The 17256-nt window shown below is 42.8% G+C and overlaps 1 protein-coding gene across 3 annotated transcripts in view; it reads left to right on the forward strand.

Moving 5' to 3' along the window:
* RSRC1 (arginine and serine rich coiled-coil 1) overlaps positions 1-17256 on the forward strand; it is a 321466-nt gene that overhangs the window by 159424 nt on the left and 144786 nt on the right. For all 3 annotated transcript variants that reach the window (XM_040428147.1, XM_040428149.1, XM_040428148.1), the window contains exon 6: positions 17077-17128. In XM_040428147.1, the coding sequence (XP_040284081.1) occupies positions 17077-17128 (52 nt within the window). The remainder of the gene's footprint in view (positions 1-17076; positions 17129-17256) is intronic.

Consider the following 17256-nt stretch of genomic DNA (forward strand, 5'->3'; position numbering starts at 1 on the left):
ACCTTGGTGCCTCCATTACAGCACCTGTGTTACAGTGTGTCAGCCCACAGAGAGCCCTGCATACAACCTGCTGACTGTCTCCATCTAACATAAGCTTTTCCAGGGTGAGATCCACCTGAAGCTGCTCGGTTCTTTCTTTCAGCCAGATGTTCTCTGTGATTTCTGGGATCTGTCTACAGTACTCTGTGAGAGTCTGTCCCTGTGTGTGTGTGTGTGTCTCTCCCTGTGTGTGTGTGTGTGTGTGTGTCTCTCCGTGTGTGTCTGTGTGTGTGTCTGTGTCTCTCTGTGTGTGTGTGTGTGTGTGTCTGTGTCTCTGTGTGTGTGTGTGTGTCTGTGTCTCTCTGTGTGTGTGTGTGTCTGTGTCTGTGTCTCTCTCTGTGTGTGTGTCTGTCTGTGTCTCTCTCTGTGTGTGTGTGTGTGTCTGTGTCTCTCTCTGTGTGTGTGTGTGTGTGTGTGTGTGTCTGTGTCTCTCTCTGTGTGTGTGTGTGTGTGTGTCTGTGTCTCTCTCTGTGTGTGTGTGTGTGTGTCTGTGTCTCTCTGTGTGTGTGTGTGTGTGTGTGTGTCTGTGTCTCTCTCTGTGTGTGTGTGTCTGTGTCTCTCTCTGTGTGTGTGTGTGTCTGTGGCTCTCCGTGTGTGTGTCTGTGGCTCTCCGTGTGTGTGTCTGTGGCTCTCCGTGTGTGTGTCTGTGGCTCTCCGTGTGTGTCTGTGTCTCTCCGTGTGTGTGTATGTCTGGGTCTCTCCGTGTGTGTGTCTGTCTGTGTCTCTCCGTGTGTGTGTCTGTCTGTGTCTCTCCGTGTGTGTGTGTGTGTGTATGTCTGTGGCTCTATGTGTGTCTGTGTCTCTCCGTGTGTGTGTCTGTCTGTGTCTCTCCGTGTGTGTGTCTGTCTGTGTCTCTCTATGTGTGTGTGTGTGTGTGTGTGTCGGTGGCTCTCTGTGTGTGTCTGTGGCTCTCTGTCCCTGTGTGTCACCATCACCATGCCCACAGTGTTCCTATGTCTTGACGCAGATGCATCAAGACATTCTGTGCGGGGCAAGAAGAAAAGGAGGAGGCAGCGCTGCCAGCATGGAGTCCGTGGGAGAGACATAGGGAAGTGTGTTGAGCGAACTTGTGTTTTAAGTTCGGCATCTAAAGTTCGGGTTCGGGTTCGGATTATCAAAGTATCCCGTTATGGATTCTGCTACCACGGACCATAACAGAATTTAGAATCCATAACGGGATACTTTGATAACCTGAACCCGAACTTTAGACGCCGAACTTAAAACACAAGTTCGCTCAACACTAATAGGGAGGCACCCTAAGGACGTAGGTAACACTACCACATTATCAGCACTAGTGTTATCTGTAGTTTTACATAGGACTGCAGGTAACACTACTACAATTTCTGTACTCAGATAGCCATCACTGTGTTATCTGTGGTGTTACATAGGACTGCAGGGGACATCTACTATATTTTCTGTACTCAGAGAATTATCACTGTATAGGGGGACCCACTGAGACTTTATCGCCCAAGGGCCCACATGAGCCTGAAGCCGACACGGTGCGATGTGGGTGGGGCTGTGTGTGGGTGTGGATTGAGGGTGGGCGGGGACACAGGGGCCCCATAATCTCCTATTGCCCGGGGGCCCTATGAGTTGTCAGTCCGCCCCTGGCAACATACATGTCATTACCACAGAACTACTTGCTAGGAAGCTGCTGCCTTCTCCTTTGTGTGCTGATCTTCTGCTGAAGATAGGGCAATGGGAGGATCCAGGAAGGGGCAGGGGAAGGGGCATTTATTGTAAAACATGATTTCCCTAGTAGAATCCCATAGTCATGTTTAAAGTTTACGCTAACAATCTGAGTTTACAAGTTTTTATAGCCTTAGCTGAATAACAGCAGTTTTTCAAATGGTTTACAGCTTCAGTCTTGAACTATTGACTATCCGTTCCCGTCACTTATACAAGTGTCTCTAGTCCTGCAAAAAACATATTTACTTAATCAGTTATCAGTGAGAGGCTAGGTTAACCATGGGCGTTGCGTTCCCTGTAACAGCGGAAGAAAACACAATGGAAAGTATATAAGTATTGCCGCTCCTCAACTGTGCGTTGCGTGCCATATAGTGAAGCATATGAAAAGCATGTGTCTTCATGGTCAATTAACGTGTTCGTTTTGCGGTAACGTGACGCACTGCATGCATTGGCCTTTATTCTTACAGTAGAGAAGTAACGTATTTTTCGCAAAAGTGGGGGAAAAATAGCAGTGTGTCTTATGGGGCGAATGCTGCGACCGTCCGGTGAATAGGCTGAGAGGGAGGAGGGGCTGGGGGCCGGCATCTGGTTCTGTAATGGCAGCGGGGCCCAGTGCAGTCACTGTATTCTACTACACCGGGCCCCGCTCACTGTAATATAATCATATCTAACTTGTGGGTATTGTTAAAGTATTCCAATCATCTTAAATCTAGCGCTGTACTACTTACTACTAACTTCTTGGCAGTCAGGAGGCCGGGTGGGCGCTCGTAGCGTAGCTCACTACGGTATGTGCCTGCTCTGCCCACTTTATGAATGAAGCAGGCATCGGGCCCCGCTTCCATTACAGAAACAGATTCCGGCCCCAATTCACTACACAGGGACACTGTTATGGGGGGGATCTGTGGATGACACATAAGATAAGATGCTATATATGTGTCATCCACAGATTCCCCCATAACAGTGCAATCCACAGATGCCCCCACAATGATCCCCCATAACAGTGCCATCCACGGATGCCCCCATAACAGTGCCATCCACAGACCACCATTAGTTCAATTTTTTTTCTTATTTTCCTCCTCAAAAACCTAGGTGCGTCTTATGGGCAGGTGCGTCTTATAGGGCGAAAAATACGGTAATTAGTTATAACTTTTTGTGAATTGGGACATTTAAATCTAGTCTGAGTCGGTTCATTTTTTGCCGACTCCAGGTACCCAAAATTGCCTCCCACTCCACAGCCCTGGATTATACAGTTATCATGCAGCAGGTTTTTGAGTCTGATATTTTTTTTCTTTTTTTTTTTTTTTTTTTTTTATGAACCTATCCAAAAATCCATGACAGCTGAAATTATATCTGACACATTGAGAAAACATAATGAATCATATGAATCTAATATATAAAGCTGTGTATGTATGTATGTATGTATGTCCGCTAAAGGAATCCGCACCGTCTCATTTACAATCACGAAATTTGACACACAGGTACATCAGGTGTCCGGGAAGGTTTTAGACCTGGTCTCGTCTCTCTAGGACGTACCGTTTCTGAGATATTCCCCCAAAAATGCATTAGCCAATAGAAGTTTAGTCACATGACCCTTATCAGGCAAAAGCTTGCAGGCTGTTAGCCTCCACATACACAGTTTTACTCCAGGTTTCCATAACAACCCAGCCATTTTTCTTCACTGCTGTAGGTGAGCTTTAAAGGAAATCTGTCATCGGGATAATCGCTATTGAAGTAAAGCCATGGCCTAATAGCACTTAGTACCTTATTTCAAGATGTGCCTTTGTTCCAGCAATAGATGTTTTTTATCCTGTGAAAATCCAGTTTATTTGGTATGCAAATGAGCCAGTAAGGTGCCCAGAGGGGTGTCACTCTTGAAGGAAGGAGCCCAGACACGACCCCTGCCACAATGTGTCCACCCTCAAAAGACGGGTTTCAACCCTCAAAAGGGTTTCTGTTGCCCCAATTTTCGCTATTAAACAGGCTGACATTATAGATGTGAAAATGTCACCTGAATTTAACTCTGCATTTCTTTTATTTAAGTATGCCCCTGTTTTCATGTAATTTTAACTTTTATTATATGCAAATGAGCCTCTAGGAGCAGGGGGGAACGTTGCACCTGCTCCTAGAGGCTCCGTTCGCCCACCTCATTTCCACGCCCTTCTGTCTTGATTGACAGGGCTGTCCCGTTCAGTATTCGGCAAGTGCAAGTGCAGCCCCCCCCCCCCCCCCCCCTCTGCTCCTAGAGGCTCATTTGCATATAATAAAAGTTAAAATTACACGAAAACAGGGGCATACTTAAATAAAAGAAATGCAGAGTTAAATTCAGGTGACATTTTCACATCTATAATGTCAGCCTGTTTAAAAGTGAAAATTGGGGTGACAGAAACCCTTTAAAACCCACTCCTCAGCCGACAGGGAAAGAAAAAATGAAGATAAAAATCAACTTCTGTCAGCTGCATGAGTTGGGAGGCAGGGTGACTTTCTCCCTGCAGCTCACACTCAGACAGCACAGTGCTGCTGTCTTAGAGTGAGCTGCTCAAAAGGACACACTGCGGATCCAGTTAGGACACGCCCCCTCCCACTCCTCAGCCAACAGGGATTATTGAAAAAATGAAGTTCTAAATCAACTTTTAGGTCCCACTAAGCCACGCCCCAATCTGGTTAGGCCATGCCCCTCTCACTCCTCAGCCGACAGGGATTGAAAAAATGAAGTTAAAAATCAACTTCTGTCAGCTGCAGGGGTGGGAGATGGACAGTGACTTTCTTCCTGCAGCTCACACTCAGATCCTTGTGTCCATCCAGGCCCTGCACCAGACGGAGGATAGGGAGTCTGAAAGCCACACTGTCTGGCCTAAAACTGGACCTCCAGAGGTCACAGTTAAGGGGAGGGTACGCTATGGAGGTCAGTGTTAAGGGGCAGATTGCTGTAAAGGCCACTGTTAAGGGGGTGGGCCCCTGTGGAGGTCACTGTCAAGGGGGTGGTGTGCTGTGAAACTCATTGTTAAGGGGGTGGACTGCTGTGGAGGTCCAATTTTAAGGGACGGGGCACTGTGGGGGGGGGCAGTGTTAAGGGGTGGGGGGCTGTGAAGGTCACTGTTAGGGGGCGGGGTGCTGTAGATGTCACTGTTATAGTGGATAGTGTTGATATCTTTTAACGACACACACAAATATTAAATGAAATAGATTAGAGCGTAGCGGCATGACATTGAGACACTCCGGCTTTTCCATCCATCCAAGTTACACATTAGGAGTCTCTGCCAGGTGCGGGGATTAACTGTTAACCACGGGAGGAGAAGCCAGATCTAGACCCAGAGTGGCGTCTTAGCAGTTGCGGCTACTGCACAAAATCATCTGGAGCCTGAGTCCATTCTTTAATAATTTCACTATCGCTTTGCACCCGTATCACTCCCTCTCCATTGTATAAGAACTACGTGTATACAGTCACATTGCAGTTTCCGGGTGGCAAAGCCTGTAGTGTCTGGAACTTTTTGTCTTTCTTTATGTAAGCTGTAATTACAGACTTACTTCTATTTATCCTCGATTTAAAAAAGAGTTCATAAACTTCTCCTACGTATCATAACTCTACATTCTTCTATAGTAATAATATATATAATAATATATATACCGTAATCCCTGGGGGGGATTAGCTTGGAATTTATTTTACCAGATTATGATACCTCGGTCTGACAACTATATGTCAAAGGAAACGGTGTGCTTCATTAATTGTTTTTGACTAATTTGTTCATCAGTATTCTTGTTTGATATCCATCACTCCTTGGCATGTGGATCTGAGATACCTTTGGAATATCCAAAGATTAGATCCGGGGCAGAGGTCTATATATTCAGGACAGCGGCTTATATATCATTGACCTGCTCTGTCTGGATGTTTTATTAAAACGAACTATCTACATATATATCTACCTATATATTGTGTCATAAAAAAAAGAAAAGTATGCCACCAGTCCCATAATAGAAAATCTACTGTTCCAGCTTCGCCCAAGGGGGGTGGTTTGAGTAGTCCCATAACAAAGATAGATACGTTTTCAAAATCCCCCCCAGTCAAGGACGAGGTTGGCCCAGAAGGGGCAAGGGAGTAGGATACTAGGATACCTGATAAAGAATGTCTCACGGACGGAACTGATGATTCGGGGAAATGTGATACTAGACAACAGAATAGAACTGATTGATAGGAAATTGGATATATTAGATGCAGTCCGCCTTTCCAATCAATCTTTAGGAGATCTGTCGACAAAGATGGCATCTGTACAATCAGACATCACATTAATAAAAGATGAGATAAACAAAATTTGCGAAAAAGTTAAAGGTCTCCAGGAGCTCTCAGTATATAAGAAAAAAGAGCTGGATAAGGCAACTAAGCAAATTGACGCCTCAGACTTAGAGAGGAAATTATTATGGGAGAAACTCACAGAGTTGGAAGACAGGTCTAGAAGATCTAACCTTCGTCTGTTAGGCTTCCCTTAGGGGTCGGAAAAGGAGGACCCTGCAGGCTTTATTCAAAATTGGCTACTAGAGGTATTTGGTTCTGAGAATTTTTCTCCCTTGCCTGTTGTAGAGCGGGCACACAGAATTCCAGGAAAAAAACCTCCACCAGGCAGTGTCCCTAGAGCCATATTGGTTAGGATACTGTCCCAGAAGGATAGAGATTTGATTGAGAAGAATGAGAGAGGTTCAGGACTTAGATTATAATGGCAATAGAATAGAGCTATTCCCTGACTTCTCAAGAGATACTCAGTTCAAAAGAAGTGAGTTCCGAGAGGCAAAGAAAAGACTTGCCCATGCTAAGATTGAATACTCTATGATCTATCCTGCCAAATTGAGAGTTGTTTATCAGGAGAAAGTTTATTTTTTAGGAAACTCGATGATATATTGGAATGGCTTGATCGTAAGGGAATATGTATGTGATCTATTAAAACTATAAATTGTTACAGCGGAGGGGGGTGGGGATGCGCAGATAGTAAGAGGTTTGTAAGGTTGCTTTCCCTTGTGGGCCAGGGTGGGGTGGGGTGGATTCAGTTATATATTGTCTCGGGGGGCCACGGAAATGGATAATTATCAGGGATTAACGTTTTGTTTTAGTCTGATTTGAAGGGATGATGCATAGAGTTCTCGTCTGGAATGTCCGGGGATTGGCTGATAGATCAAAAAGGATAATTGTATCTGACTTAATTAATAAACATCTCCCCGTGATAGTAGGACTTATAGAAACACATTTAACATCGGAGAAATTGGCCTGTATGAAAAAAAAAAATGGGCACAGTTTGAGTACCATTCCTGTCTGCCCTCTTTCTGTGTGTGTATATACACACAAGGGTGGAGTATGAGCCCACAGGACAAAGAATCGATAGGGAGGGTAGGTTTGTCTCCTCCATTGTCGTTGGAATTGAGTCGTTTGCGTGTTAGCTTTTGTGTACATCTCTCCTCCCTTTTCTCTTTATGTCCTGCCTTGTTGAATTTGTTAACCAAAGGGGTAAATGTCCGATTTTAATTATGGGTGACTTCAACAATGTAATGAAGCAGGAGAATGATAGAATCTCAACGGTGTCTGAGTCTAGGGCTAAAACAAGTGGGTACACTTTACTGTACAAGGCATGTCAAGAATTGGCATTCATTGAGATCTGCCTCCATTTGTATGGTGATAAAGTATTCTCCTGTTATAGCCGCTCATACACCATTATGTCAAGAATTGACCTTGCGCTAACAAGCCCTGACTTCATTGATAAAATCGCTTGAATGAAGTATGAAGCACATAGTATATCTGACCATTCCCCTATTTTATTGTTGATAAAGGAATTTGACTGGTTTTATCGGCCTAGAAGTTTTAGATTGAACATGGAAAAATTTGTAATGAGATTAAAGAATTCTGAGCCATAAATCTCTGCTCTGCGCATGTACACTTCATTTGGGACACCTTAAAAGCATTTATCCGGGGAATATTTTCCAGTAAAATAAAGAAAATCCACCTTTGCGGAAAAGGAGAAGCAGCTCGAACAGAGAGTTGCTGATCTGCAGATTGAGATCAGCAATACTAAGAGAATAGAAACCCAACAACAACTAATGAAAGCAATAGAGGAACACAAACTATACCTTCAAGATAAATCCCAACAAAGTGTTTTTTTTTTTTTATAGGCCAGAAACAGTAAGCGAGGCAGGTAAGCCTGGCAGATTTCTGGCCACAATAATACAAAATCAAAAGGGATTCAATAAAATTAAATGTATTCGATTAAGAAACGGTAATCTTTCCTTCGCTATGGAGGATATTATGCAAGAATTCACTGACCACTTCTCCTCTTTATATAAAACCGAGATGAATGGGGAAGGCCGAGACCTTCAGGTATTTTTGAAAGTACTGCCCTCCCTGTGTTGTCAGAGGAGGACAGGGCCTCGCTGAATCTTCCTGTCCAATTAAGTGAACTGCAAGAAGCTTTAAGTACTATCCGTGGGAACACAGCCCCGCGTTCTGATGGTCTCCCCTTTGAGTTATATAGAAGGTTCGGTGAAGTCCAGCTTCCCTGTCTAGTACAGGTCCTTAATGTATCCTGGGATGAGGGTATATTTCCCCCATCTCTTCCTGAGGCAATTTTCACTTTGGTATTAAAGAAGAGTAAGGATGAACAGGAGATAGGGTCCTACAGACCTATATCACTACTTAATCCGGATTATAAAATCTGTGCTAGAGTTTTGGCTTAAGAGGGTAGTTGGGATAATCATACACCCTGACCAAACTGGCTTCATCCCTAAGCGACTTGCTCAATCTAACATTCGTAGAGCTATTGCGAATATCTCTTTGGGAAATGGGGAGGACCGCCCCATCATGTCACTTGATGCCGCTAAGGCGTTTGACTGGGTGGAGTGGAACTTCCTATGGCGGACAATGGAGGAAATGAACATGGGTAGTAGCTTCATTAGATGAGTCAAGCTTCTATACAATCAGCCTACGGCTAGAATAAATATTAATGGAGTATGCTCAAATTCTTTTGTACTACATCGGGGTACTAGATAGGGTTGCCCCTTATCTCCCCTTTTGTTGCCATTTTCTTAGAACCTTTGGCATGTAGGATAAGATTGGACGGGAACGTGCGGGGGATTCAGGGGTCTATACGCAGACAACATCCTCGTTTTCTTAAAAGATGACTATTTAGCATTACCTTATGTGATGAAAGTAATAAAGGAATTTGGTTCTATCTCAGGATATGAGGTGAATTGGTTGAAATCCCTACTGCTCCCTCTAATTCGATCTCCCCAATTTATTGTAGCTGAGGTCAGGACTCTTACCCCATTGGACTACCTGGGTATCAGGATCAGCCCAACCATTCAGGATTTTAATAAATTAAACCTCTAATAAATCTAAACACCACTACTTGATCAAATTAAAGATAAAATCAGAGTCTGGCAAAAGCTTGTTCTCAGCCAATCAGACCGAATTGCTTTGACCAAAATGGTTCTACTCCCGCAAATATTATACAAAACAACAGCTTGCACTGTCTGGATTGAGGATTGTTTTTTTTTTTTAAACAATTGGAAAGCCTTCTCAATGGTTTAATTTGGGGCAGGAAGAGAGTCTAGATCAAACAAAAATATCTGTGGCTTTCAGAGGAGGATGGGGGCCTATCATTCCCTCTTTTTTCAAGGTTACTATCTGGCAGCACAGATCCAGTGGTATATGGGTGGTGCTGATGGTGTTTTTTACCTTCTCACCAGGGATTTTTCAGGCCTTCAACGAGATATTTTTAGTATCTTAAAAACAGAATATATGGGAATCCGAAGAAAACACTGCCTTATCAGCAGAGCAATCCATATGGTTTGGAAGAAAGTCAAACTAATATTAGGGATCACATACATTCTTAATTTCACTCCCTTATGGCAAAATATCAATCTTAGGGAATTTATGTTGATTGAAGATTTTAGGTTTTGGGAAAAGCTGGGTATCACTCGGGTTTCACATATAGTTTCCTTTAGGAACATAAAAAGGGTGGAGGAATTTTGTGGGGAAAAAGTGGTTGGTTCACTATTTAATTTTAGAAAGGCTCAATTAAAACACACCTTTTTATGCACAAAGAACAAAAATTATTTTATTGTTAATTTGCACAGTTTTACAGATTTTTGTTATAATTCCACAAGTGATAAAGTCTCAATAGCACAAATCTATAGAAAAATCAAGAAAGGTCTATGTATGGTAATAAAGTTTAAAAGTGAATTTAAATGGAGACAAGAGAATGGCACTAACAATGCACTTAAGGCCTCATGCACACGACTGTTGTGTGCATCCGTGTCCGTTGTTCCGTTTTCCGTGATTTTCTGCGGACCCATTGACTTTCAATGGGTCCGTTGAAAACTCGGAAAATGCACCGTTGTTCATCCGTGGCCGTGATCCGTGTTTCCTGTCTGGCAAAAAAATATGACCTGTCTTATTTTTTTGACGGACAACGGTTCACGGACCCATTCAAGTCAATGGGTCCGTGAAAAAACACAGATGCACACAAGATTGGCATCCGTGATCCGTGGCCGTAGGCTACTTTCACACAGATGGATCGCAGATCCGTCTGCATAAAAGCTTTTTCAGAGCTGAGTTTTCACTTCGTGAAAACTCAGATCCGACAGTATATTCTAACACAGAGGCGTTCCCATAGTGATGGGGACGCTTCAAGTTAGAATATACTAAGAACTGTGTACATGACTGCCCCCTGCTGCCTGGCAGCACCCGATCTCTTACAGGGGGCTGTGATCCGCACAATTAACCCCTCAGATGCCGCACCTGAGGGGTTAATTGTGCGTATCATAGCCCCCTGTAAGAGATCAGGTGTTGCCAGGCAGGAGGGGGCACCCCCCCTCCCTCCCCAGTTTTAAATTCATTGGTGGCCAGTGTGCCCCAAATCTCTCCCTCCCCTGTATTCGTTTCAATCGTTTTTATTTCCATTTTTGAATAGAAGACATATTACAAACAGTGCTTCAAGGAAACATAGAAGCACAAAAGAAACCACAAGGAACACAGTTTACATTAAACTATTGCCTGCTGAATATCTGTGCTACACATGAAAAAGGTGCCTGCCTATGCCAGCTCTGAAAATAAACTGATTCCACAGTGTATAACTACTTAGCTTCCCATATCTAAGGTATAGCATATCCAGGTTTTATTTAGCGGGACAAAGTAAGTTACGGGGAGGAGGAACATAAGGGGGACTGCTCCCAGGATGCCCAATGCAACTGAAATTTGGTGAAACCGCCTTTCCCCATCGATATAATCTTTTCGTATGTATAAGTGTTGTTGAGAGCGGTGATCAAATCGCTAATAGGTGGTACATCTGGGGTTTTCCATCTCCTCAGCAACCCTCCCTCCCTTGTATTACATTCATTGGTGGCCAGTGCGGCCCCCCTCCCTCCCCCTTTTAATTAAAATATCCCCCCTAATCATTGGTGGCAGCGGAGAGTTCCGATTGGAGTCCCAGTTTAATCGCTGGGGCTCCGATCGGTAACCATGGCAACCAGGACACTACTGCAGTCCTGGCTGCCATGGTTACTTAGCAATTTTTCGAAGCATTATACTTACCTGCGATGTCTGTGACCGGCCGGGCGCTCCTCCTACTGGTAAGTGACAGGTCTGTGCTATAAGCAATGCGCCGCACAGACCTTTCACTTACCAGTACGAGGAGCGCCCGGCCGCACAATTAACCCCTTTGGTGCGGCACCTGAGGGGTTAATTGTGCGGATCACAGCCCCCTGTAAGAGATTGGGTGCTGCCAGGCAGTAGGGGGCAGTCATGTACACAGTTCGTAGTATATTTTAACTTGAAGCGTCCCCATCACTATGAGAACGCCTCTGTGTTAGAATATACTGTCTGATATGAGTTTTCACGATATAACTCAAATCCGATGGTATATTCTAACATAGAGGCGTTCCCATGGTGATGGGGACGCTTCAAGTTAAAATATACAATCGGATTGGAGAAAACTCTGATCCGATGGTATAATAGGGACTCCTGACTTTACATTGAAAGTCAATGAGGGACGGATCCGTTTGCAATTGCACCATATTGTGTCAACGTCAAACGGATCCGTCCCATTGACTTGCATTGTAAATCGGGACGGATCCGTTTGGCTACGCACGGCCAGGCGGACACCAAAACGACTTTTTCCTTCATGCCCGTGGATCCTCCAAAAATCAAGGAAGACCCAAGTAAGAAAAAATGGACACGGATCACGGACCTACGGACCCCAAAAAAAAACCGTCGTGTGCATGAGGCCTAAAAGGAAAGAAAAAACTGGAGCACAAAATGAGAGTATAAGGCCCCTTTCACACGGGCGAGAATTCCGCGCGGGTGCAATGCGTGAGGTGAACGCATTGCACCCGCACTGAATCTGGACCCATTCCCTTCAATGGGGCTGTTCAGATGAGCGGTGATTTCACAGCATGGTCCTTATTCTTAATACAGAATGCTTACTAAAATGTGGCTTGAGGGGTTAAAAAAATTAAATTAAATTAACTCACCTCATCCTCTTGTTCGCGCAACCGGCATTGTCTTCTATCTTCATTCAGAAGGACCTGCGCTGACGTCACTGCGCTCACCACGTGGTGAGCGCGATTACGTCATCAAAGGTCCTTTTTTAGGTCCTGAAAGAAAAAGAAAGAAGACTATGCCAGCTGCGCGAACAAGAGGATGAGGGGAGTTAATTATTATATATTTTTTTTAACCCCTCAAGCTACATTTTACTAAGCATTCTGTATTAAGAATGCTATTATTTTCCCATGTTAGAAGGGAAAATAATAAAATGAATAGAACACCTTACCCAAAATAATTACATCTACACATCACCGAACCCAAACCTGAACTTTAGTGAAGAAGTTCGGGTCTGGGTACCACATTCAGTTTTTTCTCACGCGTGTGCAAGACTCATTGCAAAAAACTGAACATCGGAACGCAATCGCAGTCAAAACTGACTGAAATTGCGTGCCTACTCGCGCGGGTTTCCCGCAATGCACACGCGATGCATCCGTAGCAAATCCAGGACGCCCGTGTGAAAGAGGCCTGAGTGCAAATATGAGTATTGGTATGTGAGTCTTAGTAAGCGTATGTACGAGTTATTGAACTGTGGTTGGAAAAAAAAATACATGTAAAAGTGTCCCCCAGTTAAAAAACCTAAATACGAATATAATGTTTTGAAGAATCAAGCAAGTAATTGGCAAGTGGCAAACTTTTACAGCAAGATGCAGTTTCGCGATACCCACTTTGAAGGCAAGTGGATGTAGTTAGTAGGATTGTCCCATCCCCTTTTTATTTTTGCTGCTTCCCAGGGGGTGTTACTGGTGTAGTAACTGCAGAGGTAGATTATGGCTCCATAAACTTCCTTGAGTGGCATATTGGGGCAGTTTCTGACTCGGGGTGTGTATGACGGCTAATTAATGCACTAATAATTTTTATCATCATGCATTTATTGTCTCTTTTTGTCTAGTTGTGACAAATATACAGTAATAGCAGACTTCTGGAAAGGGCGCAGATATGTTATGTATCACGTCACTTTATTGCAAACCTTTTATTGTGAAGTATGCTGTAATTTATTTATTTTTTTGTATCTCTTTGCTTGGAAGAGGTGTAAGAGTTTTAAATATTTCTTCGTTTTATTTGTTTATATTGCGGTCTTCAGTTTAATATAGTATTTCATTTTTGGTTAACTGCTTTAACATTTTCATACTGAAGACGAAGATAAGCTTTAGATTAAAGCCAGGAACAAGGTACGTTCTGCTGGCCGTATTTTACACAAATGAAGAACATGTACTATCATATCGTTTTGTGGGCTTTTGAAGTTTAACTTTAAAATGGTTTATATGCGGATGGCAATATATATATTTATGTAAAAAGATATAATATTTTCTGGAGCTTTTATAACATAAGACTTCTTGAACGTCTCACGGACTCTGTAATATTTCAAAACCATCTCAAGGCTAAAGGAAATTTGTTTTTTAGACATTATTTCACCGTCATTGTGTTCACCAGCTTTTCTTTATATCCAGTACTTTTTTTTTTTTTTTTTTTTAAAGGCATCACATTGGTGAAAATACAGAACCATAAACTATTTCTGTTTATATGAAGGCTATTTGTATGCCTTTAATGGCCTCTTTCAGATCTGCAAATCGTCCAGTCTTTTATTTCTACAGCCATAGCGGTATTTGCAGGGATGTACCATCACTGAAGCTGTGACTAATCATAAATATTAAATGGCAGCAGCTCTAAGAACTTTCTGCCTCAGAACACTGCTCTTTTTTTTTCAGAGGCTGCATAGTTGCCCATTGACCATAATTGGCCAGCTTTGTGGCCTTAGAAAAAATTAGAGCTACTAGGAGACCACCACCAGTTGGACATTGATGACTTATTTTAGTGGTATGTCATGATATAATTCTGTCTACCAGAAGGTTCCACTAGGGGGAGTATATGATTTATACAGTCAGCATTAGGTTCAGTGGCACCGACAGACCTCGCTCTAATGGTTTCACTTAGAATTTTATCCATGAAAGTGGTTGTCGAGCTTTGGGACATTTGTAACTGTAGGCAGAAGTGTGGTCTAACAGTTGAAAAAATCAAGCTCACCTGGTTCCCTGGCCCCCTTCTGTGTCCCTCAGGTCCATATTCTGCAAACTTCCAAATGTATGGGCTTGCCCTGCTGCAACCAATGACTACCCTCAAGCCTAAAATGTTTATGCCCCTATTGTGGTGTAAAAGAAAGTTGCAAATTATGATGCATGCCATATTTGCGCCATAATTTGTGACTTTTTGAGATTCTCTCCACTTTTCTAAAGTGGTGAGAAAAGGGGAAAGGGTTTAGCAGGGCCGGCAGATTTACTGTACCTTGCGCCAGAATCTGATGCCACAAGATTTGCAGGGATTCTCTGCTATTATTCTCGGCAGATCCTCTTAAGCTCTGTCAGGTTGAATGGGGACCATTAGTGGAGAGCCATTTTCAGGTCTCTCCAGAGATCCTTGATTGGGTTCAAGTCAGGGCTCTGGTTGGACCACTCAAAGACATTCATAGAGTTTTCCCTAAGCCACTCCTGTGTTGTCTTGGCTGTGTACTTAGGGTTATTGTCTTGTTGGGAGGTGAACCTTCAGCCCAGTCTGAGGTCTAGAACACTCTGGATCAGGTTTTCATTAAGGATATCTCTTTATTTTGCTCCATTCAGCTTTCTCTCAATCCTAACCAGTCTCCCTGTCCCATCGCTGAAAAACACTCCACAGCATGATGCTGCCACTACCATGCCTCACTGTAGGGAATGGTGTTGTGCAGAACTAAATGTCAATTGTCATAGCAAAAGGCTTGAATACTTATGTCCTTGAGAAATTTTACTTTTTAATGTCACATACCTGTTCTCCGGCAAGTCCGGCTGCAATATGGTGGCTTCTCTCTGTTGCTATGGCAACCATCACTGCTAACTGTGGGTCTGGTCGACTTATCAGGGAGCAGGGATACCGGACCAATTGGGGTCGGTGCCGGCATCACATGCTGAAGGCGGGCAATTTAAACAGGCAGGTGCTGGCCACAGTTGCCTGTGATTGGTATTGCTGCCTCACTAGCTAGTTGTTTGTTTATTACGCTGGATCATTGACCTTTTGCCTTTTTGTCGGACATTGCTTCTGATTAGGGTGGGTTCACACTAGCGTTACGGATTCCGTTATGGCTTTCCGTTGTAACATGGTTATAACGGAATGCCCAGACAGAATGCAAAACGGAAGCCTTTAAAAGGCATTCCGTTTGCTTTCCGTCCTAATAGAAGTCTATGGGAAACCATAACGGATCCGTCTGGGTCCCGTTATGCAAGACGGAAAACAAAGTCCTGTCGACAGGACTTTGTTTTCCGTCTTGAATAACGGGAACCAGACGGATCCGTTTTGATTCCCATAGACTTTTATTAGGATGGAAAGCAAACGGAATGCCTTTTTAAAGGCTTCCATTTTGCTTTCCGTCATAATACAAGTCTATGGGCAGAAGAACGGATCCGTCCTTCTGTCTTATGGATTCTTTTATTTTCTGTTATAACTATGTTATAACGGAAAGCCATAACGGAATCCCTAACACTAGTGTGAACCCACCCTTACTGAATGCCTCTGCCTGATATTTGATTGTGCTTGATTTTGGACACTGTTGACTCTGCTAACTTGTGACCTCTCCTTTGTCTGCTGACAAGTTTCACTTTGCTGTGTAATTGTATCAGATTTTGGATTCTGATCTGGTCCTGGTTTTGCCTGTCTGCTTTTTACCCCTTTCTTTCTGACTACTCTTTTTGTTTAGGCCCCTGCACTTAGCTAAGAAGGGATTGACGTCCAGTTGTGGGCCATCACTTAGGGCGGATTGCGCAAATAGGTATAGACAGTGGTGCGAGTGGAATACAGGGCTGCACTGTTTACTACCCTTTCATGACATTTAATAAATTAGTAAAAATTTCGAAAATTACGTTTTCACACTGTTGGGGTACTGAGTGCAGACTGATGGGGGAACTCGTGATTTTTTTTATTTTTTTTTATTGTAGCACAATGCCCCAACATAACAATGTAAAAACAGTGAAAGGGTCTGAAAACTTTCCAAATGCATTGTATATTATTGACACTAAAGGAAAGCTTAGACCACCACTTTTGCAGAAAGTCAGTTTTCAGTTTGCAGAAATGTCAGTTTTCTTCCTGAATTCCAATTTATCCGAATTAAAAATGTATTATTTACTTATTTTATTATCTAATGAGATCATTCTGCTCCATTTTAATAATATGTACACACTGTGCAAGACGTAAAAAACACAAGTAACATTATCTCAGAGTGTAAACGAAATATTTTCCAACAAATAATGTCCTATTTTTCTTACAGGTTTTTTTTATTGCCCATTTTGTTGTTTAATATACTGTCGCTGTCGACTCTATCGACTCTTCCAAAGAGTTTAGAATTACATAAAATGTTTCCTAATTTCAAGAATTACAAATTGTAGTTTCAAAAGTACAAAATCACTTAAATTAAAATGCTGCCTTATTTTCTTTTTATTCTGCTTGATGTATTGACTTTCTTTTTAGCAGATAAATACTAGTAAGAGAGGCGTGCAGTCATTTACATTGCATAGAAGTAAGAGCAACCTAACAATTAAATGTAATAGTGACAGCATAGGTCGGGGCTAAAAAATAGGGAGGTTGCCTAATAGGGAATGTCTTTTCAAATAATGGATATTGCATAGAAATTAGGAGGGATATGTTCTTTTATGGCTGTTTTGGTCTTTCTCAGTGCGGTGTCTTCTGTAAAAAACACTATGCCTTTGATTAGTACCATAATGTATGGTAAATATGCTTTTTGTCTTTGTTTTTAGTCTCCTGCTGAACAGGCCAAAGCAACGTTGCAGATGGTTCTCCAAGCTGCTGGTGAGTGATGGTAGATGAAGGTTTACATTTGTGAGACTGAAATAATTACCAACTAGAAACTACATTCTGTAACGCACCTCATTATAAGGCTGTCTTATGCACTGGCACTGCTGCAAAGTCTATTTGTA

This window comes from Bufo bufo, chromosome 4, assembly GCF_905171765.1.
Source record: "Bufo bufo chromosome 4, aBufBuf1.1, whole genome shotgun sequence".
Classification (NCBI taxonomy): domain Eukaryota; kingdom Metazoa; phylum Chordata; class Amphibia; order Anura; family Bufonidae; genus Bufo; species Bufo bufo.